Consider the following 25043-nt stretch of genomic DNA (forward strand, 5'->3'; position numbering starts at 1 on the left):
TAGGAATAGCTTTCAATTATAAACTGTCTCATGCTCTAATTCTGTATCACACTAGAATGATGATAATGATGAGTGTCCGTGTGTGTGCGTGTGTGTGTGTGTGTGTGTGTGTGTGTGTGTGTATGGTAATGACAAGTATAAATATTAACCTAGAAAGGTTTAAGATTCAAAAATCATCTACAGCACTGATCTCTTAATATGCTTATTAACATTTTTAATATATTTTGAATTGGTTTATATTACAATTAAACTTTTAGATAATATGTTTCATGTATGTTCAAATATGTGATTCAATCAAAAATTATTAGGAATTGTGTAATTTATCCCACATTTCCAGTTTATGTATATAAAGTGTCAAGATACTGGGTTACTGAACTAAATTGTAGTGAATTCATTTTATTGGAGGAAAAGTAATAGTTATAGTTAATAGTAAGTAATAGTTAATAGTAATTCTACTCAGTACAATCTGAGTGATACCTTCTGTACTAATATAATATTGAATTAGGGAAGCTTGCATAAGAAATTTTTTCATAGATAGTCAAATACATAACTCATCAAATTATTGTTCCTCATTTTTAAAAAGATACAGTATTAAATATACATGGTTATTTTTTAAACAGCTTTTTTATAGAGTTACTGATGAAAATGCCAAAAATAGTGAACTTCACCTAGTTGGTATGATCTGCTACACCAGCCGACATTATTGTGCCTTTGCTTTTCATACCAAGAGTTCCAAATGGGTATTTTTTGATGATGCAAATGTGAAAGAGGTAAGTGACACTTTCACTAACTGGGATAATTATTGTGACTTTTACTTTTTAGGAATAAATGAAATAATATATAAAATATGTATTACATAATATTATGTAAAAAATGATTGTATGTAAACATTTCTTATATAAAATAATAACCTTAATGATAATAGTATTGTTAAGTTCATACTTCCTTTTAATTTTTGAAATCTGGTTTATTTTAAAGCCAACTTTTAAGCCAGTCCATTTCCAGAATATTAAAAAAGTGACTAATAAATGTTAGAATGCAAATATGTAACTGTCAGTGATCCATATGTCTGATACATTTTGTCTGATACATAGTTGCTCTGTGTATTTCTTTGTGAATGATTCGCAGTTGCTTTGTATAATTAGTGATGAAAATCTGCTTGTTTTTAAAATTATTATGACTGCCCTTTCAAACTTTGTATATGGTATTCAGAATTAGATATGCTTATTATATCTTTTGGTAAATAACTTATTCAAATATTATAATATCTAGAAAACTAGTGAATAATAGTTTGTAGTAAGGAGTATGTATGAGAATCACCTTTGGAACTTTTGAAAAGACTGGTACCTGCCTGCACTCTTAAATTCTCAATTCAGAGGTGTAGAAGCCAATACCTGATTTTTTTTAAAAAGTTCTATAGGAGATTCAGATTTTTCCACATTTGAAAACTGTTGATCTTGTCAATACTATGCCTCGGCCTATTGGCTTTGAGAATCCTATTATTAAGCAGTAAATGGATTTAAAGTACAAGTTATTTCATTGTTATAAGCAAATGATGTACAATTCCATTTGCTTTCATTTTAATATAGAAGAAAGGGCCATTTATCAGCATTATGAATTACTAAGTCAGGAGAAGTTCAAATATTCAGTATTTAGTGGATTTCTAATTGTTTCTGTGAAGGATGAACTGCTATGGAAGTAGCCCCTCCAGTATTAAAAATTAGAAAACCAAATAGATGAAACAACTTTTTTAGACATTGGATAGCGGGCAGTTGAACAGAAAAAAGGAAACAAATAAGATGAGCCCTATTATTCCCATTTACTGCCTACAGGTAGTTTTTACACTGCAGGGAAGCGGAACTCAGACAAAGCCTAGAAGTCTCACTGCGTTGAGGAAACTGAGACTGGAGTTCAGGAAGGCTCAGATGGCTAAAATTCACTGGACAGATTACCAGAAAGAATGCTGCACAGAGGGAAAGTTCTGGAGATTGGTAGATGGGTCCCCTTTAATCTTTGGCTGAATAGTGATCTGATGTGTGGAGCAAACCTGCACAAGGTGGGGGAAAGAATTACTGGAAAACAGAAGGTCAGGTGATTTTCAAAATTCATACAGGGCTAGGAATAGTTTGCATCCACACCAGCAAGAGTGGAAAGATGTTGTAATGCATAGAGCAACAAATAGAATCCTCAGAAAAGTACCACCTTAATAATGGGGCTAAATTATACATAGACTGAATACTGCTCTGGACCTGGCATAAAAAGCTTAAAATGAAGTCTTCAAAGGACCAAGATGATCCTACATAACTTAACAAATGCCAGAATGAAGTCCAGTACTTTTTAAAGGAACACAACAAAATTCGCCCAAAAATATAAATTTCAATTAAATTTCAATATGCCATTTCAAGATAGTATTCAATAAAAAATTACCAAATATGTGGAGAAGTAGGAAAATGTGACCCATACCCATATTAATAGAAACAGACCCATTCCACCACTCCATTTCTTCCAATCACATGATACGGGGGTGAGGAAGCAAGGTAGAGAAATGAAGCACACCTTCTATTCTCTCAGGAACTTCATCAACTTCACCATTCCTACCCTCAAAAAAGAGGGTTCTGGGTAATAATCAGGTGATCTCCAAGGTCATGTCCAGGCCAGCTCGAATATTGAATCATTAAAAAAAAAAAAAGACTTAAAATGGCAGAGATGGAAGTATCAGACAATGTTACAACTTCTGTTTCAGTGTGGAGAGAGTTATTGGATAACAGTCAATAAATATGGACCATAAAAATAATCAATAAATTGGATTTCATCAGAACTTTTGCTCTTCAGTAAGATACTGTTAGGAGAATAAAAAGGCAAGCCATAGACTGGGGCAGAATATTTGTCAAGCATATATCTAATAAAGGCTATATCCAGAGTATATAAAGACTCTTAAGACTCAATAAAGAAAGACAAATCGATTAAAAATGGGCAAAAAAGATAATAGGGAAAGATAGTGGAGTAGGAGGACCCTACGCTCACCTCGTTTCATGGATCCAATTAGATAACACTCACATCAATGTAAATAATCCAGAAAACTGCCTGAAGACTGGCAGAACAAACTCCACAACTAAAGGTAGAGAAGAGGCCACCTCAAAGAGGGTAGGAAGGGCAGACATGGTGGGGAGCTAAACAGATCACAGGCTGTCTGCAGAAGGGAGGGACTTGTAAGGTGAGGAGAAGGGAGAGAAACAGACTATCACACTGGGAAAACAAATCCCTATAACATTTGGCTTTGAAAACTAGAAGGGCCAAATTCTGCGAGTTCTGACTTAATACTAACAAACTGAATCCAGCAATACACTAAAAAAAAAAAAAAAATTCACCACAGTCAAGTGGGATTTATTCCTGGGTTTGCGAGGGTGATTTAGTATTCACAAGTGAATCGACATGACACACCACATTAATATAAAAGAAAGGATAAGAATCCCATGATCTTTTCAGTAGATGCAGAAAAAGCATTTAACAAAGCACAACATCCATTAATGATAAAAATCCTCAACAAAATAGGTTTAGAGGGAACATACCTCAACATAAGAAAAGCCATATATAAAAAACCCACAACTAACATCATAGTAGGGAAAAAAAGAGCTTTTACAGTCAGGAACATAACAGGGATGTCCACTCTCATCACTGTTAATTTAACATAGTACTGGAAGTCCAAGCCACAGCAATCAGACAACAAAAAGAAATAAAGGCCTCCAAATTGGTAAGGAAGAAGAAAACTTTCACTATTTGTAGACAACATGATACTCTATATAGAAAATCTAAAAGACTCCACCAAAAAAATTGCCTGAACTGATACACAAATTCAGTAAAGTCACAGGATACAAAATGTACAGAAATCTGTAGTATTTCTACTTACCAATAATGAAGCAGCAGAAAGAGAAATCAAGAAATCAATCCCATTTACAATTGCACCCAAAACAATAAGATATATAGGAATAAACATAAGCAAAGAGATGAAAGACCTGTGCTCTGAAAACTATAAAACACACATGAAAGAAATTAAAGAAGATGACAGAAATGGAAAAGCATTCCATGCTCATGGAAAGACAATATTGTTAAAATGTCCATACTACCCAAAGCAATCTACACATTTAATGCAATCCCTATCAAAATACCACCAGCATTTTTCACAGAGCTGTAATAAACAATCCTAAAATTTGTATGGAACCACAAAAGACCCCAAATAGCCAAAGCAACTTTGAAAAAGAAAAGCAAAGTAGACACATCACAATTCTGGACTTCAAGTTATAATACTTGAAGTTATATTACAAAGCTGTGGTGGTCAAAACAATATGGTACTGGCACAAAAATAGACATAGACCACTGCAACATGATAGAAACTTTGGAAGGGAACTCACAACTATATGCTTAATTAATCTTTGACAGAGCAGGAAAGAATATGCAATCGGAAAAAGTCTCTTTAACAAATGGTGTTGGGAGAAGTGGACAGCAACATACAGAAGAATGAAACTGGATCACTTACACCATACAAAAATTAAAAATGGATTAAAGACCTAAATAGACTTGAAGGCATAAAAATCCTAGAGGAAAACACAGGCAGTAACCTCTTTGACATCAGTCAAAGCAACTTCCTTCTACATATGTCTCCTGAGGCAAGGGAAACAAAAGCAAAACTATTGGGACTTCATATAAATAAAAAGCTGTACAGCAAAGGAAATGGTCAATAAAACTAAAAGGCAGCCTACAGAATGGGAGAAGATATTTGCAAATGACATATCTGATAATGGGTTAATATCCAAAATGTATGAAGAATTTATAAAACTTACCACCTGAAAAAATGAATAATCCAATTAAAAAATGGGCAGAAGACATGAGCATTTCTCCAAAGAAGTCATACAGATGATCAGTAGACACATGAAGAGATGCTCAACATCACTGATCAGCAGGGAAATACAAATCAAAACTACAATGAGATATCACCCCCCACATGTCAGAATGGCTAAAATCAACAACATAGGAAACAACGGATGTTGGTGAGGATGTGGAAAAAGGGGAACCCTCTTGCACTGTTGGTGGTAATGCAAACTGGTACATCCACTCTGGAAAAGTGTGGAGGTTCCTCAAAAAATTAAAAATAGAACTACCCTATGATCCAGCAATCGCACTACTAGGTATTTAGCCAAAGAATACAAAAATACTAATTCAAAGGGATACATGCACCACAATGTTTGTAGCAGCATTATCAGCAATAGCCAAATTATGGGAACAGCCCAAATGTCCATCGACTGATGAATGGACAAAGAAGAAGTGGGGTAGACATATGCATGCATGCAATGGAATATTACTCAGCCATAAAAAATGAAATCTTGCCATTTGCAATGACATGGATGGAGCTAGAGAGTATTATCCTAAGTGAATAAGGAATGCATGAAGGGCAGTCTGGAGGGCTGGCCTGACAAGGTGAGAGAGTACTCCCAGTATCATTCTTGCTTCACTCAGTCAGGAGAATCCCCTCAGGGGCCTTGCTTTTCTCCTGTCATATGAAGTGCAGTTTGTGAACCTTTATAATACACATCAGGAACTGAGTAGCCAAAGCAGCTAGCAGAAGGCAAACAGCTACTGACCATAGGAAGAGAGCAGCATGGAAAGAAGAGAAGGGTGAGAGACACGAGAGCCTTCCAACTTTGAGTTTGTCAAACAAGGTCTTTTTGGAGTTTGGGATGAAAGAGAATCCAGCCATAGGTGTGAAAGAAGGAAAGAACGAAATGAAAAAAAAAAAGAATTGCAAGGTTTTTGTGTGCATGCATTATTAGTTGTAATTGCTTTTTTTTTTGGCATAACTAAAATGTTTAGTTTTCTATTAAATAAAAATTTGGGAATTTAAAAAAAAAAATCTGTGGGCTCAGTGTGCAAGAAACCAAGAGTGGAAAACCATAGGAAGCTGAGTCCCTGCCCTTAAAAAATGATACTCAGTAAATTATTAGGTATAAAGTAAATACAAATTCAGTTCACAATGAGATTCTATTACTCATGTGTAGGATAGCTAAAATTAAAAAGACTGACCATACCAAGAGTTGGTGAAGATGTGGAATAGCTAGATTTCTCACAGAAGACTGATGGAAATGCAAAATGAACAGTCACTTTAGAAAACTGTTTATCAAATTCTTACAAATTTAAACATGTACTTCCATAGATACTAGTAATTTCACTCCTGTAAAAACATTATGTACACACAAAACTTGTACTTGAATGTTTATAGTAGTTTTGTTCATAATAACCAAAACTGGCAACAACTCAAATGTCCGTCAACAGGTGAATGGATAAACTGTGGTATAACCATTCAATGGAATATAATAGGAATATAATACTCAGCAGTAAAGAGTAATGAACATTGTGGAACATTGTGGAAAAATCTGAAAAGCAACATTGTGGAAAACACTGTGGAAAAATCTGAAAAGCAATATGGTAAATGAAGGAAGTGAGACATAAGAAACTATGATTCTGCTTATCTAAAATTCACGAAAAGGAAAAAACAGTGACAGAAAGTAAATCATTGGTTGCCAGTCACTGCAAAGGGGGTACAAAGGAAGTTTATTGGGGAAGATACATGATTGTATGTATATATTTGGCAGAATTCATTGGTGTACTGTAACTGTTAGTTTTATTTCGTGTAAATTATACTCAATAAAGCCAATGAAAAAGTTGGGGTATTTATATTCTAAAATAAACACTTTGCTAAAATTATGTAGTACTTTTATATAGCAGTTTATCAACAAATTCCATGTTGAATCAGTGTGTGGTAACATTTTGGCACTCCTTTCTGTCCACATAGTTTAAATGGTCAAAATTTGAAGGAAGAATTTTGAGTCACTCTGAGTTTTAGGTTTGTTTTGTTTTGAGATTACTCTAGTTCCTCAAGTATCTCAGATTCCAAGGTAAGAAGGGTAAACAGCTAAATATGTGTGGTTTGAAAAAGCTCCTTAGCACTTTTAAAGATCCCTTCCTTCTCCCCCAAAGCCAGTATTCTAGAATGCTTTGTTTTTTATTTGGTTGGGTTTTGTTTTGTGTTGTTTTAAATCAGTTTTATAGAGGTATAATTTACAAACATTAAAATGCACCCATAACATAGGTATGGACAAATGTGTACATACCTGTGTAACCTACACAATTATTATACAGAACACTTTCATCCCCCAGAAAGTTCTCTCATGTCCGTTTAACTGCTAATACCCCCCCACCCTACCTTTGGCCCCAGGAAATCACTGATCTCCCTATAGATTAGTCTTGCTCTTTCTACAGTTTTGTAAGAATGGTGTCTCATAGTCTCAATTCTCTGTGTTTGGTTTCCTTTGTCAAGCATAATGCCTTTTAAGACTCATTCATGTTCTATCAGTGCTTCATTTTTATTGTTGTGTTCCATTACATGGCTATATAACAATTTATCCATTTACCTTTTGAATTATTGAACATGATTTTTTTCCCCATTGCTCTTAGCTAATACTCAGAAATGGGGGCACCTGGGTGGCTCAGTCAGTTAAGCGTCAGATTCTTGATTTTGGCTCACATCATGATCTCAGGTTCGTGAGATCAAGCCCCACATTGGGCTTTGCACAGGATGTGGAACCTGCTTAAGATTCTCTTTCCCTCTGCCCTTCCCCCCAATTAAAAAAAATATATAAATATATATATAAAAGATACTCAGAAGTGGAACTTCTGGGTTGTATGATAAGTATAGTTAAACTTTATAGGGAACTGGTAAAATGATCTTCAAAGTGATTATACCAATTCACATTCCTATTAGTGTATGAGAGTTCCAGTTGCTCCACATTCTCAGCAATGTTTTATGTTGTTAGTCTTTAATTTTAGCCCTTTTAATGAATGTATAGTGTTATCTCTGTGGTTTTAATTTGCATTTTCCTTATGGTTAATAATGTTTTGAGTACCTTTTTGTGTGCTAATTGGCCATTCTTTTATTTTTTTGGTGAAGTGTCTTTAGATGTTTTGCCCATTTTAAATTGAATCATCTTATTAATGAATTGCAGGAATTCTTTATTCTGCACAGCAGTTCTTTATTAGATGTTTGTGGCTTGTTTTTTTCATTTTCTTAATGGGTAACCTTTAAAGAGCAGAAGTTATTAATTTATTTTGATCTGAAGCCCATTTTACAACTTTTTTCTTCTGTGGTTTGATGTCCTTTTTTTATTTTTCTGAGAGCGTGTGTGTGCATGCAAAAGTGAGGGGAGGGACAGAAGGAAAGGGAGAAAGAGTCTCAAGCAGGCTCCACACTCATTGCGGAGCCCTTGACCCCATGATCCCCAGGTCACGGCCTGAGCCAAAACCAAGAGTTGGATTCTCAACCAACTGAGCTCTCCAATCGCCCCTGTTTGATGTCCTAAGAAATCTTTACCTTCGCCAAGGTTGTTAAGATTTTCTCTTGTTTTTTCCTATAAGCTTTAAGTTTTTGTGTGACTCATTCTGGTTTAATTGTGCTTTATGTGTAATGGTGTCAAAGTTCATTTTTTTCGTATGGCCATCCAGTTGTTCCAGCACCTTGTTGAATAGAATCTTATATTTCTCCATTAAATTAACCTTTAAATCTTGGTCAAAAATCAATCAACCATGTATGTAGAAAAGCTTTTTAAAATTTGTTAGTCTAAATCTTGGTATAGTAAGTGTATAATTTTGCTCAATTTTTTAATGATAACATTTAAAAGATGTTTATTAGACTAGTTTAAGACAAAAGTAATCATATAATATGAACAGTTGAACTGCTAGCGTCTGAATTCTTTAAATCTTTTTAATATACAAATTAGTCTCTGCTGTTCAAATATATAACACCTCGATTACAAGATTTTGTTTTGTTTTTATTCACTGTGGGTTTTTTTAAAGGTTGGGACTAGATGGAAGGATGTGGTCTCCAAATGTATCCGATGCCATTTCCAGCCACTGCTTTTGTTTTACGCAAACCCAGATGGCACAGCAGTTTCTACTGAAGATGCACTTAGGCAGGTCATCAACTGGTCACATTATAAATCCGTTGCAGAAAATATGGGTAATTTTTAAAAGTTCTTTTTAGTGTTCTTTATAGTATCATAGTCATACTAAGTATTAATATAGTAAAGATAAAATGAATTTTGAGGATAATTTCAAAATTCAATTTCAGTAAAGCAGCGTTCAGGAAAATTCTTACTTGGAGTTAATCTTTATAAAGAGGCCTTTCCCCACCAGTGGCCTCCAAAGCACCTTCAGGAGCCACCCACTTCTGTGGTCACACAAGCACAGAAGGGGATACTTGACTGGAAGCTCTTTTCTAACAGTAAAAATTTGAGAGTTAAAGTGAGTTATACACTGAAGAAGTCCAAAGGAGCCAGGCCATTTTTGGATGCACTACAAAGCAGATAGAAATCCTTTAAAAATGTCAGTCCTTCGAGTTTATAAGCAGTTATCCACAATACTAAAAATGATTCAGGGGAGCCTGGCTGGCTTTGTCAGTGGAACATGTGACTCGATCTCAGGGTTCTGAGCTTGAGCCCCACATTGGGTGTAGAAATTGCTTAAAAAAAAGATTCAAACTTCTTTTCTTCTGGTGGGGAGGAGGATGGGAATAATACAGTTTTGTTTGTCTTTTAAGGATGTGAAAAGCCCTCAATTTATAAGTCAGATAATTCAAAAGAAAATGGATTTGGTGATCAGGCAAAACAGAGAGAAAATCAGAAATTTCAAACAGATAATATTTCATCATTTAATCGGAGCCACATTCAAACAAGTGGCAGTAGAGGACCAGGTATGTGTTTAAATTGTTATTTTCACATTGTCCCTGAGTGATTACGTTTCCCCCTTTCCTCTTTACTGAATCTGCAGTTTCTGGTAAGTACCATAGAAAAGGAGGGTGCTTAACTAAATTTGCTTGGCCATGAAGAGAAAATAACAACTAGATAGCAAAATTTTATCTTTTACGCATTTCTCGCAGACTTACAGTTTGATCTGAACAGTTGGACTCGACTACTGTCTGGGTTTCTCCATACACTCAGAGCTGTAGTAGGCTGGAGGCAATCTGGACAGTTAACCAAAGAAAGTCATAATATGGCCTTCTAGGAGTTAATTATTAACTTGGAGAGGAAAAACATGAGTTAATAATTTGGCACATGTGCTAAATTTAAATTTACCATTAGTTAATGCAACAGTAATAGTTCAAAGTTATTATAGTTGTACTTTATACTTAACCTCATTTTTATTCAACTCTGTCTTGTTATTGTCATCTCACAACTTTAATTTTCACAAACCAAGTTCTGTGACATGGATCCAAAATGAGACATTGCAGCATGGTGTGTATAGTTATGGTTTAGAAATACATTGAACTCTGAGTAGGTGGATGTTCAGGATGATTTTATAAGTGGCTTTAAAATGCATTAATGATATAATGTCTAACCATAAAAGAAACCCATTTAATCAAGGGTGGTAGGATCCAGAATTAACAATTGTCATCAACAAAGAATTATAATAAGTTCTTTTAAAAGTTCTTAATGGAACTATACCTTTTACCCTCTGTATTGTCATACTCTTAGATTAAGCTCTTTGTCAAAAGATAACTACTTTTAAGCCCAGCAACTGTGTATGTGATTACAAACACAGACATTAGAACCAGACAACTTGGGTTCATAATCCTGGTTCTACATTTACAAGCTCTGTGAACTTGGGCAAGTTTTCAACTTCTCTGTGCCTTAGCTTCCTAATCCACATGGAGGCAGTAATTGTACCCACCTCAAAGAATTAAATGAGTTAAGACTTATAATAGTGTCTGACACATAGTGACCACTCAGTTACCTTTAGCTTTTATTATTTCAATACAAGATCTCTTTTTTCCTTTTACACTAGCTTTAGGAGCAATACAAGAAGTTTTAAAAGCCAACATGCATCTCCAGTGTCAGGATAATCAGAATAAATACATTGAGTTTTTTGGTTAAACATAAAAAAATGAGTTCATTGTATACTTTATATTTTGTTTTTAATACGTAGCATCTTAAAATTTTTATATAGTTCAATATGTACTTTTGTTGAGCAATTTGAAAAATGATCTTTATCATTTATAAGAATGATTTCTTTTACAGTTAAGTTAAGTCACAGTGATCAAAGGGAAAAAATAAAAGACATTTCCAGAGAATGTGCTTTAAAAGCCATTGAACAGAGAAACTTACTTTCCTCACAAAGGAAAGATTTGGAGAGGGGACAAAGGAAAGATTTGGGCCGACATAAAGGTAAGTTAGAGCTTATAGTGTTCATTTGAAAAGGAGTTGCTAAAATCTTATTTTTAAACTAAATTTTATAACTTTAATACAACTTAATATAATTTATATTTATTATATATTTGTTTACATGTTATGTTATATATCTCAATATTATTTCTTTAATACACCTATTATATCTATAAATATAAAACTTTTCTGGTTCTTATTTAATTGTGGTGTGGAATACTTGTGCTTGTTCTAATGTTTTAACTTTCCTTTTAATTATAAATTCAACTCACCCATATGGTACATTCAAATAAGAAGGAAGGTTATAAAATTAAGTGAGAAGAGCAGCCCCTCACCTTCCCTCTGTTTCACTGTTAATAGTGTGCAGTTCATTATGAGCATATCTTACTCTTTATGGCTTTATCCTCTTTATGGACATACCACAATTTAAATGATACTTGCTAGACTTTAAAACTTGATTTAAGATTTTTGCTGCAGTGATATCCTTTTACATGTACCTTTGTGTCCTTTTTTGTGTATAGCCAGAGCATAAAATTATTTCAGGAGAATTGCTGGGTTGAGGGGTGTTTATTCTTAATTTTGATGGATGTGGCTCAGTTGCTCTCCTAAAAGACTGAGCCAGTCTGCACTCCCACTGACTGTGATTAGATGTCTGCTTCTTCACATTCTTAGCAGCAGGTGGCTTAACAAACTTTAAATCCTTACCAGTATAAGAGATGGAAAATACTTTTATTATTATGACTTTCATTAATGATGAGTGAGATAGAATACTGGCTTCTTTTTTTTTTAAAGCTTTAATTATGATCTACTTTAGAGGTCATTTTCTAAAATCAGTATATAACTACTTACCTTATAAATGCCTCTCATTAAGCATAGAGAATGAGGAAAATGCTTTTCAGTGTCAAATCACTATGTGATATAATATAAATCTTATAATTATTATTCACTTATTACTGCTTAACATTTCTCAAACAAGGTATTTGGCTTATAACTAAGAAATGTCTCTGAAGAGTATTCATTTGTATCTTTATTTAATTATTTAAAGATTTGGTTGATGAAGACCTTCCACATTTCAAGTCTGGATCACCTCCTGCCCCAAATGGCTTTAGACAATATGGAAACCCACATCTCTATTATAGTCAAGGAAAAGGACCATGTAAACATGACCGAGTTGCCCATCAGAGTCGAGCTTCTGCACAAATACTGAGTTCAAGTAAATCCCAGATTCTTGCCCCAGGAGAGAAAGTAACTGGCAAACTTAAGAGTGACAGTGGCACTGGATATGATACAGACAGCAGCCAAGATTCTAGGGATAAAGGAAGCAGCTATAGTGGCAGCAGTAAAAGCCGGACCCGAGGTTGGAAACCTATGAGAGAAACGTTAAATGTTGATAGTATTTTTAATGAAAGTGACAAAAGACAGCATAGTCCAAGACATAAATCAAATATCAGTAACAAACCTAAATGTAGCAAAGATCAGAGTTTTAACAACTGGCCAAAAGAAAACCCAAAGCAAAAATGTTTAATGACCATATATGAAGATGATAGGAAGCAGGAAATAGGAAGCAGGAGTTCCCTTGAATCTAATGGAAAAGGAGCAGAGAAAAATAAAGGCGTCAAAGAGACTAAAGTTCATGGTGACAATTGGCAGATGCAAAGGACCGAGTCTGGATACGAAAGTAGTGATCATGTCAGTAATGGATCTGCTAATTTGGATTCACCTGTTATCGATGGAAATGGTACAGTAACGGATATCAGTGGTGTTAAAGAAACAGTATCCTGCAGGTAATGCACAAATTAAATGAATGATTTTCCCCCATCATTCTCTCCTGTTATGTGAAGTAATTTCAAAGTCTGGGGTCAATTAAGTGTAATGGAAAGAGCTTGACTTCAGAGTGAAGAGACCTCTGGGATATTGCAGGTTGATAGTTCAGGTTTCTGTTTTTAATAGTTATTTCCTGATCCAAAAATATTTTTAGGAAATTTTAAAAGTACAGAAATACATTGTTATTGTTGCCACTGATAACTATTAATACATACTACAGGTTTTAAAGCATCGATTTAAATTGGTGGCGTCTCAGTCATTAAGCTAATTATTTAATTCTTCAGTCTATTTAATGTTCATTATCCCATCTGTAACTCAGAGCTGGGGATATTTTCTACTTTCATAGCCAGTTCCATTGAAAAGAGATTTTTTCCTTTAGCAAATATAAAAGAACGCAGCCAAATAACTAAGTCTGTGTTCAATTAATTTTTAATTAATTCTGAATATATTTGTATGTTACTGTTAGCAGTACATTTGCCTTTTTCTGTGTAACCTCTAAAGCATGTCAACAGCTTAATTGGCTGATTTCTTACATCAGTCTAGTCACAATTTCTGCTTTTAATCCACCTAAAACATCTTAATTTGTTATTAGCTGGCGTTTTATCACATTTATTATTAAAAAGCCAGATTTGCAAAAATCAACTGCTTGTATTTTATTAAAATAGTCATTGCAATAAAGACTTAAAACTTTTATTTGGCAGGATAATATCATAACACATCTTGGAAAGGGGTAGCCTACGGTAGTAGAAAGATCAGGACTTTGCAACCAGATAGACTTGGATCTTAACTATTGGGCAAATTAATTTGACTTTGACAGCCTTATAAGCCTGTTGTAAAATGAGAATAATAACTACTTTTAAGTGTTGCTGTGGCAATGTAAATTAAATAATGCACATTAATCCCCTAGAACACGTCATATAATTGCTTAACAAATGTTATTTCCTTTCTTTTTCTTAGATTCTAACTAAAATAATAATTCACGGTAGCTGATGTATTTGGTGTATGTTTTCTTCTGTTTTCTAGTGACCAGGTAAAGACAAACAACGTAAATATAGAATGTGTCAGCTCTTCCTCCCAACAGAGCAAAAACTACTTAGAAGGTAAAATTTTATTTACATATATTATAATAGTAGCTATAAAGAATAAATTGTGGTAATAAGGGGCGCCTGGGTGGCTCAGTTGGTTAAGCGACTGCCTTCGGCTCAGGTCATGATCCTGGAGTCCCGGGATCGAGTCCCGCATCGGGCTCCCTGCTCGGCGGGGAGTCTGCTTCTCCCTCTGACCCTCCCCCCTCTCATGCTCTCTATCTCATTCTCTCTCTCAAATAAATAAATAAAATTTTTTAAAAAAAAATTGTAATAAGAGTAAAGAAGCTAGGAATAGTCCTGTTACTGATAAGATTATGAGTAATGAGGATGGAAGTTAAAGAGCGTTCATGCTTTTAAAGGCTTTGAAAGGATGGGAATAGCTACTTCAGGGAACTGGCAGAGAGGGGAGTGTCAGTCAGGATAGGCTAGGTTCTAGGCTACGCAGTGGTAACAACTTCAAAATCTCAGTGTGTCAACACACATTTGATTTTTGCTGATGATATATGACCAGTGGAGGCCCGCATGGAGTCTCTTCCTAGAAATCACTCAGTGCCCCAGGCTAATGAGACTCCATCTCCATAGATGCTTCTCTGAACCTTGCAGTGTTGTGGGGAGAGGAGATTGAGGGAGGACACAACAGTCACTTAAAACTTCAACACAGAAGTGATACATGTACTTCCACTCACATCTCATTGGCCGAGGCAAGTCGTATAGACAAGCCTAATTTCAAAGAGTGTGGAAAAGTACAGTCTTTCCTGTGCCTGGAAGGTGAACTGAAATGTGTGTGGACAGTCCTGATGTCTGCCACAGGAGTTAGGGACAGAATAGAAACATGGATAAGCAGCCTGTTGGAAAAGTTCAGTTTGGAAACAGAGTAAATATATTAATGGGGTGGCATTATTATAGGTGATTCACTACCCACACAAAGCAGCCCAGAAACAAAATTAGATGTTTGAATGTATATAGAATTCAGGGCTGCTAATGAGAGGATATACCTGAAGGATCTGGGGGAGAAAGATCGAGGCAAAGGATGAGCAAGGGGATTATTGAGGTTGCAATCAAAACCATTATTTTCACATGTTAGAATTCAGAGGATTAGAAGAGATACAATTTTTCACAATAAAAAGCCATGAAGAACAAATTTTAAAGCTTGTTTTTAATCTTTATCATTCTTAAGGCTTTTGTGGAGATTATTTTAAGGTTACAGACTTTGAATATGATTAAATGTTAAATCATTTTGTTTTTATCAAGTGGTATAATATCAGAAGGAAACACTTATATTAAGGAAATAACCTTCCTTTCCTATATAAAATGTCTTGCCTCTTTTAAAAATCTGATAAAAGTCTGGTAAGCAAGTATTACAGGAAACAGTAAAGGGCTGGCCAGAAATCAACAGCAGAAGTCGGTGAAATTGAACAATAACCACAAGTTCAGTGCTTTTTACAAAACGATGCTTGCTTCCTGATGGTAATAAAAACACAACGTCATAGAGATTTTGATGGTCAAGAATGCATTGCTATAAGAGCTTTGCAGTGGTTTTCCCCATTTAATACGAAAGAGTATGTATGTAACCTACTTAAAAATATTTTTTTATTGTGAAAAAAACATATTTTTTATTGTGGTAAAATACACATAACAAAATTTGCCATTCTAACCATTTTTGAGTGACAGTTCAGTGGTATTAAGAACATTCACATTGTTGTACAACCATCACTACCATCTACCTCCAGGTCTCTTTCAACTTCTCAGACTGAAATTCTGTGCCCATTAAACAGTTCTCTATTTCCTCCTCTCTCCCAGCCCCTGATAACTACCAGTCTACTTTCTGTCTCTATGAATTTGACTACTCTGGGTACCTCAGATAAATGGAATCATACAATACTTGTTTTTTTTGACTGTCTTATTTCACTTAACATAATGTCTTCAGAGTTCATCCACGTTGTGGTATATGTCAGAATTACATTCCTTTTTAAGGCTGAATAATGTTATGTTGTATGATATAACACATTTTGTTTATCCATTCATCTGTTGATGGACATTTGGGTTGTTCCTGTCTTTTGGCTATAGCGAGTAATGCTCTTATGAACATTGGTGTACAAATACCTGAGAATTCCTGCTTTCATTTCTTTTGAGTATATACCCAGAAGTGCAATTGCGGGATTCTGTGGTAATTATGTGTTTAATTTTTTGAGGAACCGCCACACTGTTTTCAACAGCTGCTACACTATTTTACATTCCCACCAGCAATGCACAAGGGTTCCAACTTCTCCATATTTTCACCAACACTTGGTGTTTTCTGGGGTTTTGTTTTGATAATTATCATCACTAATCACTAATAAGTGTGCAGTGGTTTCTTACTGTGGTTTTATGTAACCCACTTATTTAACCACATAAATTACATTATGTCAAAATTATTTCTTATTTAATTAATGTCAAAGTCTACCATAGTTCTTTAAGCTGGTCTTTGGTTTGAGAATCTTTGTTAATGTTCCTGCCTGATGGTGTCTCTATGTATTCCCCTCCCCGACACTTTGAGAACATGTTAAAGTAGTATAGGAATTTTTTTTCCCAAGCCAAAAACATACCCTGTGTGGATTTTTGTTTTCGGTAAGACACAATTTAATTTAATTCTTTGTGATTTGGGATGACTTTCTTTATTTTCTCCTACTTATTTGTAAAATGGGGGCACACTTATATTATTGGCCTGAAGAATCACTTTCTGTAAGTAGCTAACAGATTTAGAAAGTTAAGGAGCTTCAGAAATTTTTTTATTTTCATATTTTGTTTGATATTTAAGTGAGTTTTTACTACAATCCAAACAAATTTGTTTTATGTCAGAGAACGAAAAATCTATAGTAGTGCCATCGTAATTATTTCTTGGTATTTTTTCATTGACAAAGATATTACGTAGATTTCTCTGCCAATGTCATGGGTTCTGCTGCCTAAAGCTATTATTTGGGAACATTGTTGAAATTTCACAGTGCCATTTAGATCATTTTAGCTTCTCTTTTAAAATGGGTCACTGATTAGGAGAATTTCAAATGCCTTGAATTACATTCAGGACAGACTTTATATGTTCAAAAGTACATGGTTGGGAGAAAGTATCACATATTGTAATAATGCAGGTAGTTTGGTCTATGCAGGGCTGAGTGTGTTTGTGGAAATTGTGAGATAATAGAGGGTAGAGATAGAAGCCAAATTATGATGAAACTTTTATGCTATTTTTAAATCCTACAGTAAGTGGAAAGGCACCAGAGGACAAGGAGAGGAATATATTCCAGTTGGCATTTTTGAAAGACTGGTGGCAATCTAGAGGGTGAATTTGGAGCAATGAGAGAAATATTAGTTAGATGACTATTTGAACAGCCTGGAGAGAAAAAGTGGGGGCATGAACTAAGGCAGTACCAGTATCACAGAAGATTTGAGAGTTTATAAGAATGTGTAGACAGTGGAGTCAGTTTTTATAACAGATGTACAAAAGGGAGGAAAAGGAGGAAGCTGGGGATAGCTGTTATCTAAGACTGGCATAAGTAGATACACCATTTACCAAATCAAAGAATATAGGAAGAAGAAACAACTTTTGGGGGATGAGAGGAGACGCCAAATTTATTTTTGGATTTGTTTATCATCTAGGTAAATAGATTTTTCAGGCAGTTAAGGACATATGTCTACAACTCAGGAGAGATGATATATCTGATAACCAGTCGCATATATGGGAATTGAATGCCATAGACGTGGGCTGCATCACTCAGGAAAACTGGAGACAAAGGAAAAAACTTGGGGTTTGCTGAGTAAGAGAGATGAGCTAAGGATAGAAAGAGCAACTTTGGGAAAGTGTGAGGAGTAGCTAAAAGGTATGAGAAAAGGAGAGAAGATTATCACAGGGAAACCAGGAAAATGGGGAGCTTCAAGAAGACAAGTTGCCACAGATTGAGCAGAATAAGGATAAAAAATGTGGATTTTTTTTTTAAGGATTAAAAATTTGATTTAGCAGTTAGTAAGTCATTAGTGATAGAGGAAAAGCAGTGTTAGAGGAACATTAGAAATGAAGCAAGCTTGAGGTAGGACTGAAGTATTTAGAAGTGAAGGGCCATGATGTTTGTAACTTAAAGTGGTTCAGGAAAAAATGTTAATGGGTGAATCTGGGTAAAGGGTATACAGGTATTCTTTGTACTAGTTTTAATCTTTCAGTTTTTCTGGACTTTTTAAAATTATTTTCAAATAAAATGTCTTAGAAAATTATAGTACAATAAAAAGTTAATAAAAGAGAAGTAAAGAAATGTCTGTTTAAAGAAGCAACCAAGAGCTTAGTTTTGTATTTATGTTACAGAGGGTAAGGAACTAATGATGTACAGGGCAAGAGAAAGGTGCTAAGATAAGACTAGAACAGAATAGTAATTGATGAAGTAAGATCTCCGGAGGTAGAAGGAAAATGAAACAAAGAAGATAAAGAGGCCAGTTAAAGTTCTGTGATTTTTCCCAAGTATTCAAATTTTATTAAAAGCAATTATTTTATTGTAAATCAGATCATTGATTAGATTACTGCTCTTGAATGCTTAAGCTTTGTAACTGTAGTTTTACCGTTATATTTTGAAATCTCCCTATACAACAAGAGTGAAGATTACATTGTCTAGACCAGCAGTTTGGTTTTATTGCTACCTAAGCCTATTTTAAACATAGGTCATCTTTTCAGATGAAATATATGTTTTGATTTCTTGACTGTTGGGCTTTTTTTAAAAAAATAAAGTATCAAAATTAGCATTATTAATTAAAGCTTCTTGCCTGATGTGAAGGTGTCTTCTGTGCCAAGTGTAAAAATGAGACTATTTTAGATTTGCAAAGAACCTGGAGCCAAAATTCCCAGTAAAGATACATAGATGTCTGTGTCAGCAGAAGAGAAAAATAACACATCTATTTTTAAGTTAGTTGGAATTCTGAAGTCAAACCACTTGGTTGAACGCCTGCCATAGTGCTATTAAAATTTCAAACATGTTTATAAGACCTCTGCTGCCTCCTGCTGTCTGTTCTTGGATACGTTAATAATAGTGAAGAGTTTTTTAAGAATTAAGTGTTTTTTCTGGTGTTTGTGAATAATAAACCCGAAATCAGGCTGAAAAATTATTAAAGTTCTTTTTGTTGACATTACTTTTTTTTAATCCCCCCCCATCATAAAGTAGCTGTTGAAGAGAGAGGCTGTTTTTGAACCTCAGCAGTGGGTCAGGCTTACAAGCAACTAACACTCTCTGGAATAAATTATACTGCCTTTTATTTTTAAGATTTGTGTAAGTGTGGCACTTGATAGACTCAAGATAGGTCAGGGGGAAAGGTAAGAAGAATTTGTCTCAGTTTATACTTATCTAGTCCTGGTTCTGTGAGTTGGGAACATGGTGGACAGGGTGGGGATGATTTAAAAGAAGAAAAACAGTTAGGTTTTCCATGTGATTGCTTATTCATTCTCTAGACTTTCATTGAATGTCTTTTATGTGCTAGATGTTGTGCAAGGGGAAACAATAACAAAAAGGGGACATACTGTCCAATAGAAAGAGCTTACTGCAATCTAGTGATGTAGGAGTGTGAAATCCTAAGCAAATAAATGCCAGACTTATAGTTCCCCTCATTCTACTATCTTAGGCTTTTATTAGAAGGTAACATTTACTGTGTAAGCAATATTGCATATAGGGTATTAAATTCTCTTATGTATTATACAACTGTTTCTTGGAAATTCAAGATTTAACTTGCAGAGGCTGATGATAATCGAATATAGATTTTTCACAGGATAATATTTAGATTTTAGATCAACTATAGATTCCAGTTGAATTTTGACTGACAGAGTAGTTTTTAAAAATGTACCCAGAAGATCAATTTAGGGATAAAAGCCATTAAAGATAAAGTTCTTTGTTATTGTTTAAAAAATAAAGTTCCTGCTTTAATAACTTTTTGTTTTGTTTGCAATCTTCAATTCATAGACTTGGAGTACAGTCAGAAGCATGAGAATGAAAGGAAATGTAAATGAACATGATGAAAATGCCATCTAAAAATAAGGGAGGATACTGAAAACTTACTAGAATTTTACAGAAGCATGGGGAATTGAATATTCAAGCTAAAGCCATATATTTTGATATCTTCTGTGGGCCTAGTTTCATCAGGAGGAGATTCAGTATGACGATCTAGGATTTTAGTGGCGTATGAGAAAGAGAGCTTGCAGGTAGTGGAAAGAGCACCGGCTTTGGAGTTAGCTCTGGACTGGTTTAAATGCTGTCAGTTACCCAGTTATATAGCATCACTTGGGTCACCCAACTTCCTTGGGTAGAAAAAGGAAAATTATTTCACAGAACAGTTGTGACTGAGATTTTTTAAAGACTGTTTTCAGTCAACTGAAGCAGTGCTTTGACCTCAGGATATCTTTATACTTTTAAAAAATATTGAGGACTTCAAAGAGTTTTTGTTTTGATGGGCTATATATGTTAATAATTACTGTATTAGTCTTTAAAATGGAAAATTTATTCATTTAAAGAATGATTTACTTATGCATGATTTTCTAACATCAGTATATCCTTATTTGGAAAATATTGGTTTGCTAAATTATGCAAGTCTTCCAAATGTTGATACATTTCTTTATATTGTTTTTTTAAAAAAAACCTTTGTTAATATTACCACAAATATTAGCAGAAAGCCTTTATAATTTTTGGGAAGCTAAAACTCATGGTGGTGGATACAAGTTTTCCAAAATTCTTATTTTCATCTAAAAATTTGAATTTTATCAGTGGCAATAAATAACTCTGGTTGTTTTCCGTGAAATGACAGGTTCACTTTTTTAATTTTCAAGAAAATTTCTGCCAGATACCCAAGTCTGAATAACCAGAATCTATCTGTTATCTTTCAAGTAAAAAATAATGTTAATGAAATAATTATTATGAGCCTCTTACAACTTGAGTCAGCAATCAGAAAATGGTAGCTACAGAGTGATGATCTTAACATTTTACATGTTAATCATAATACCTTCCCACATGTTTTAATTCAGTTGACGTTCCTAATGTTCCTGTGAGGAAGGTAAAATAGGTGTCATTACCTCATATAAATGAGGAAACTGAGATTATAAGGAATTGAGAGGTTTGCTTAAAGCTACTAGCCAATAAGTAGTGAATCCAGACTTCAACCCAAGCCATCTGTCTTCAAATGCAGGATTTCCCCACCATTTTGTCAGCAAAGACTATGTCTTATATGACAGGGGAAACACATAGCTCCCCACAGTCAAACATCAATAGCGTTATTTGGACATTGCTAACGTTTTCAAGTAATGATAGAAACAGCCATTTATTTTGTATGAAGTATTCAGAAAAGACATATTATTTGAGCTGAATCTTGAAGAATTAATTTTGTTAGTTTTAAGAGAATTACCTATTTGTAGGAAACGTAAATTATGGAGAAGTATATGCGCAGTAAATTAAAAAAGATCATTTAAATAATTTTTTCTCTCTCCTAGCCTCAGGCTTTAGAAAAGAACTGAAGAATTTGGAAGTAGGCTATAAATCTCATGAGTTCCACCCAGAGTCACATCTACAAATAAAAAATCCTTTGATGAAAAGGTAATCGAAGATATTTAGAAACACTAAAATATTTCATATTAAATGCATGTATTATGGGAACTCTTTATCAGGCTAAAAATCCATATTACTACTCTGAAAACAATGGGCCTACAATGTTATGATGCCTGTATTATTGGGGATCATTAAAAGGATATAGGCCTAAGGATAGAGGGCCTACAGAGTACCAGGTACAGTACATGATGGTTATAATCCTCATAGCATTCTTATGAGGTGGGTGGTATTTAATAAGAGAAAATTAGGGGCTTTTATTAAGTAATTTGCTCAAAGCAGTGGAGCTGAAATTTGAATGCAGCTCTTATCTACCTAGCAAAGCCTCTACTCTTTTCATCATTTCACTCTAATTGAATTCCATGCAATTCATGTGAGAAAAATAATTTTCATGACAAAAATAATTTGCAATGTGATATGATTTATCTTCATCTCAGAAGTTAATTATTACCTAAAAAAGGTAATCTTGATTAAATTATTTTTAATTTGTATACCATCCTTATAGCATTGTATATCAAAGTTGTCTCTATTGGTATAAGCTTTGTAATGTTGGTCAAGAAGTGTTTTAGGGTATTGAAGTGTTTGCTTATAACATTTTAAGTCTATGCTACTTTTTATTACAAATAAATGTAATTTCAGTGTTTGTAAGTTGAAATGAATTTTAATTATGCTTCTAATTATTAGAGATCTAATTTTGGTAATGACAGGTGTTTCTGGCATTCATGTATTTTGGCATACATTTTGGAGTCAGTATAAAATGATAATGGTTACAAATATCTTCCCATTTCTGTTATGTTACAAAAATAATATCAGGTATATATTGAGAAGTTAAACTACGGACAAATGTTTGTTTTTCCTCCAGTTTTGCCTTTTAGCTTTGTTCTTGTTTTTATGCTGCAGGTCACAGATACGTGAAACCAATGGAAAGTTATTCCCTTCATCAGGTCCACAGATACTCAAGGACAATGCAGCAAAAGAGCATATCCACCAGTCAGGTGAACAGAAACTTGAAACCCCAAGTGAATGCAAATTTTCTGAGTGGCTTAATACAGAAAATTCTGAGAGAACAGGGTTATTTTTTCATGATGATAATTCTCCTGGAAAGAGAATGAACAGTAATGAAGTAGTCTCATCATCCTCATTGTGGTCTTCACACATGAGATCTCTTGGGGTAAAGCCAGAAACTTCTCCCCTCATCCAGCAGCAAACTATGATGGAACAATGTTGCTCTGAGAACTCTCTGTCCAGGGAACATACCATTCAGTCAACCTGCAGGTCTGATGGTTGTCAGATGCCGAAACTTGTTAGCCATAATCCACCACCTCCTTTGCCACCAAAGAAATATGCTATAACCAGTGTGCCACAGTCAGAGAAAAATGATCCCACACCTAATGTAAAACTTACAGAGATGTTTAAAGCTAATTCCTCTAGTCTTCCAAAGCACAGTTTAAATTTGGATTCAGAACCAGGTTCAGAAGTAGGTATGTATATGAATGATCAAAGACTTAATGAAACATTTCAAATAAAAGAGCATGTTGGCAACACACCAAACTACCTGTCAAGCTTTTCAACTAAAGATTTTCAGGCAGACTTGGGTACAGTTGTTGATACATTTTGCCAACCAGAAATAGACTCTAGTTCTGTCTGTCCAAATGAGACCATTTCATTAACTACCTATTTTTCAGTTGATAGCTGCATGACTGATACATACAGACTGAAATACCATCAGAGACCCAAGCTCTGTGTTCCAGAAAGCGGTGACTTTTGTAATGATCATGAAATATCTCAGAGTGAAAGAGGGCTAGCACCTGTGTTACACAATAGTCTTGGTTCAAACTGCCCTTCTGAGCAGAGATATAAACCTAGTATACACTGTAATAGATAAGTGATGAAACTGGTAAGCTTATACTTCTCAGAGGCCATGAAAATATAATAGGAATTGACTGATGAAACCTGGTGATACATGAAACTAAAACTGTGGCATTTTTAAAGTCATTAATCACTTTAATTTTCTATATATATTTTTTATTTTGTGATCAATTTATTGGATATTTTAGAAATTCTCTTTGAATAGTCTTGGCATGCCTGCAAAACAGAAAATCAGAAGGTATGCAAAAAGTCACTGCTGCAGTTGAATAAAAATGTAATTTGTTCCTTTATATGTGGCTAGTAGACCCATAAGTATTAAACTAACCAGTACACACATTTGTAGATTGGTAAACTATGCTAATTGAAAAATACCAGGTGATACATAGTTTGTGTAGTCAAAGCAGTATTTGCTTTATGAAGAAGCACTTTCTCTCTAATGGGTAACCAACCAAAAGAGGGCTTCACCCATTTGTTTTTGACTTCTATGATAGTCTACTACATGTGATCCCTTTAAGTGTCTTAAAAAATATCAACCCATGAAATTGATAGCATTTGTGGGGGGAGCCTTAATGATAAAGCAATTTTTAAATTCTTAATGTCAGAACAGAAGAAACTTAATTTTGCTCCTAGAACTTTAATCTTCATAATGCCTCGTTAACATAAATTAGGACTTTGTTGTATCATAAACTTACTTCAGCCATGTAAGCTAAAAATAAGTGAAATTCTTAACATTAGTATATTTATTTGTTACATTTTTTTCTAATTTTATATGAAATGTGAAAGGTTTTATTTTGGTTTGGTTTATTTGGGGCTGCTAATAACCAGTGTTAGGAATTTAACTTAAGGCCCACTGGGGATGTCACTGTGACTGCCTAAATTTTCCCTGCTATCATCTTAACCTCTCTTTATAGGTCGTCAACCCATTTTAATGATTTTCAGATTCTTGAATCCGAGTACTTCTGGGTTCCAGATTCAATTTCAACTTTCATATAGAGGGTTTAATTTTAATGAAATGTATTAATTTTAGCATCCCTCCCATTTTTCTAAACAGTCATTTTACCCTACTTTCACGGAGAGGCCTTTTTTTTTTTTAAATAAAGGAATTTTCCATTATCATTATGACCTTATAAATGCAATTAAGTTACATTAATTGCTTTATTTCATTAGTTGTCATTTTATTTTATACTAAGTTGGTAAATGTATTGTGGCTAAGTGTTGTATTGTCCATGTAAGAAAATTGAAAATTACAGAATTAAAAATTTTTTTACATTAATAAACTTCATACATATAACTTAATTCTATAAACTGATTAGTCAATTTAATGTTTTGACCAGCTCCACAAATTGTTAAAATATTCCAAAATGTAAATGATTAAAAATAAGTATTCCTAGATAAATATAAAA

At 34.2% G+C, this 25043-nt stretch overlaps 1 protein-coding gene across 3 annotated transcripts in view; it reads left to right on the forward strand.

Moving 5' to 3' along the window:
- The window catches only part of USP53 (ubiquitin specific peptidase 53), a 63071-nt gene extending 38341 nt beyond the window's left edge, over nt 1–24730 (forward strand). For 2 of the 3 annotated variants that reach the window (XM_073892188.1, XM_025874102.2), the window contains 8 exons: nt 621–770; nt 8902–9064; nt 9644–9796; nt 11121–11267; nt 12310–13048; nt 14112–14188; nt 21660–21762; nt 22672–24730. In XM_073892188.1, coding sequence (XP_073748289.1) covers nt 621–770; nt 8902–9064; nt 9644–9796; nt 11121–11267; nt 12310–13048; nt 14112–14188; nt 21660–21762; nt 22672–23656 — 2517 coding nt within the window. In that variant the 3' untranslated portion in view covers nt 23657–24730. The remainder of the gene's footprint in view (nt 1–620; nt 771–8901; nt 9065–9643; nt 9797–11120; nt 11268–12309; nt 13049–14111; nt 14189–21659; nt 21763–22671) is intronic. The other variant, XM_073892189.1, reaches the window with a different exon arrangement.
- Nucleotides 24731–25043: the final 313 nt, after the last annotated feature.

This window comes from Callorhinus ursinus, unplaced genomic scaffold (genome assembly GCF_003265705.2).
Source record: "Callorhinus ursinus isolate GAN/ISIS: 27379988/994484 unplaced genomic scaffold, GSC_fseal_2.0 scaffold4, whole genome shotgun sequence".
NCBI lineage: Eukaryota > Metazoa > Chordata > Mammalia > Carnivora > Otariidae > Callorhinus > Callorhinus ursinus.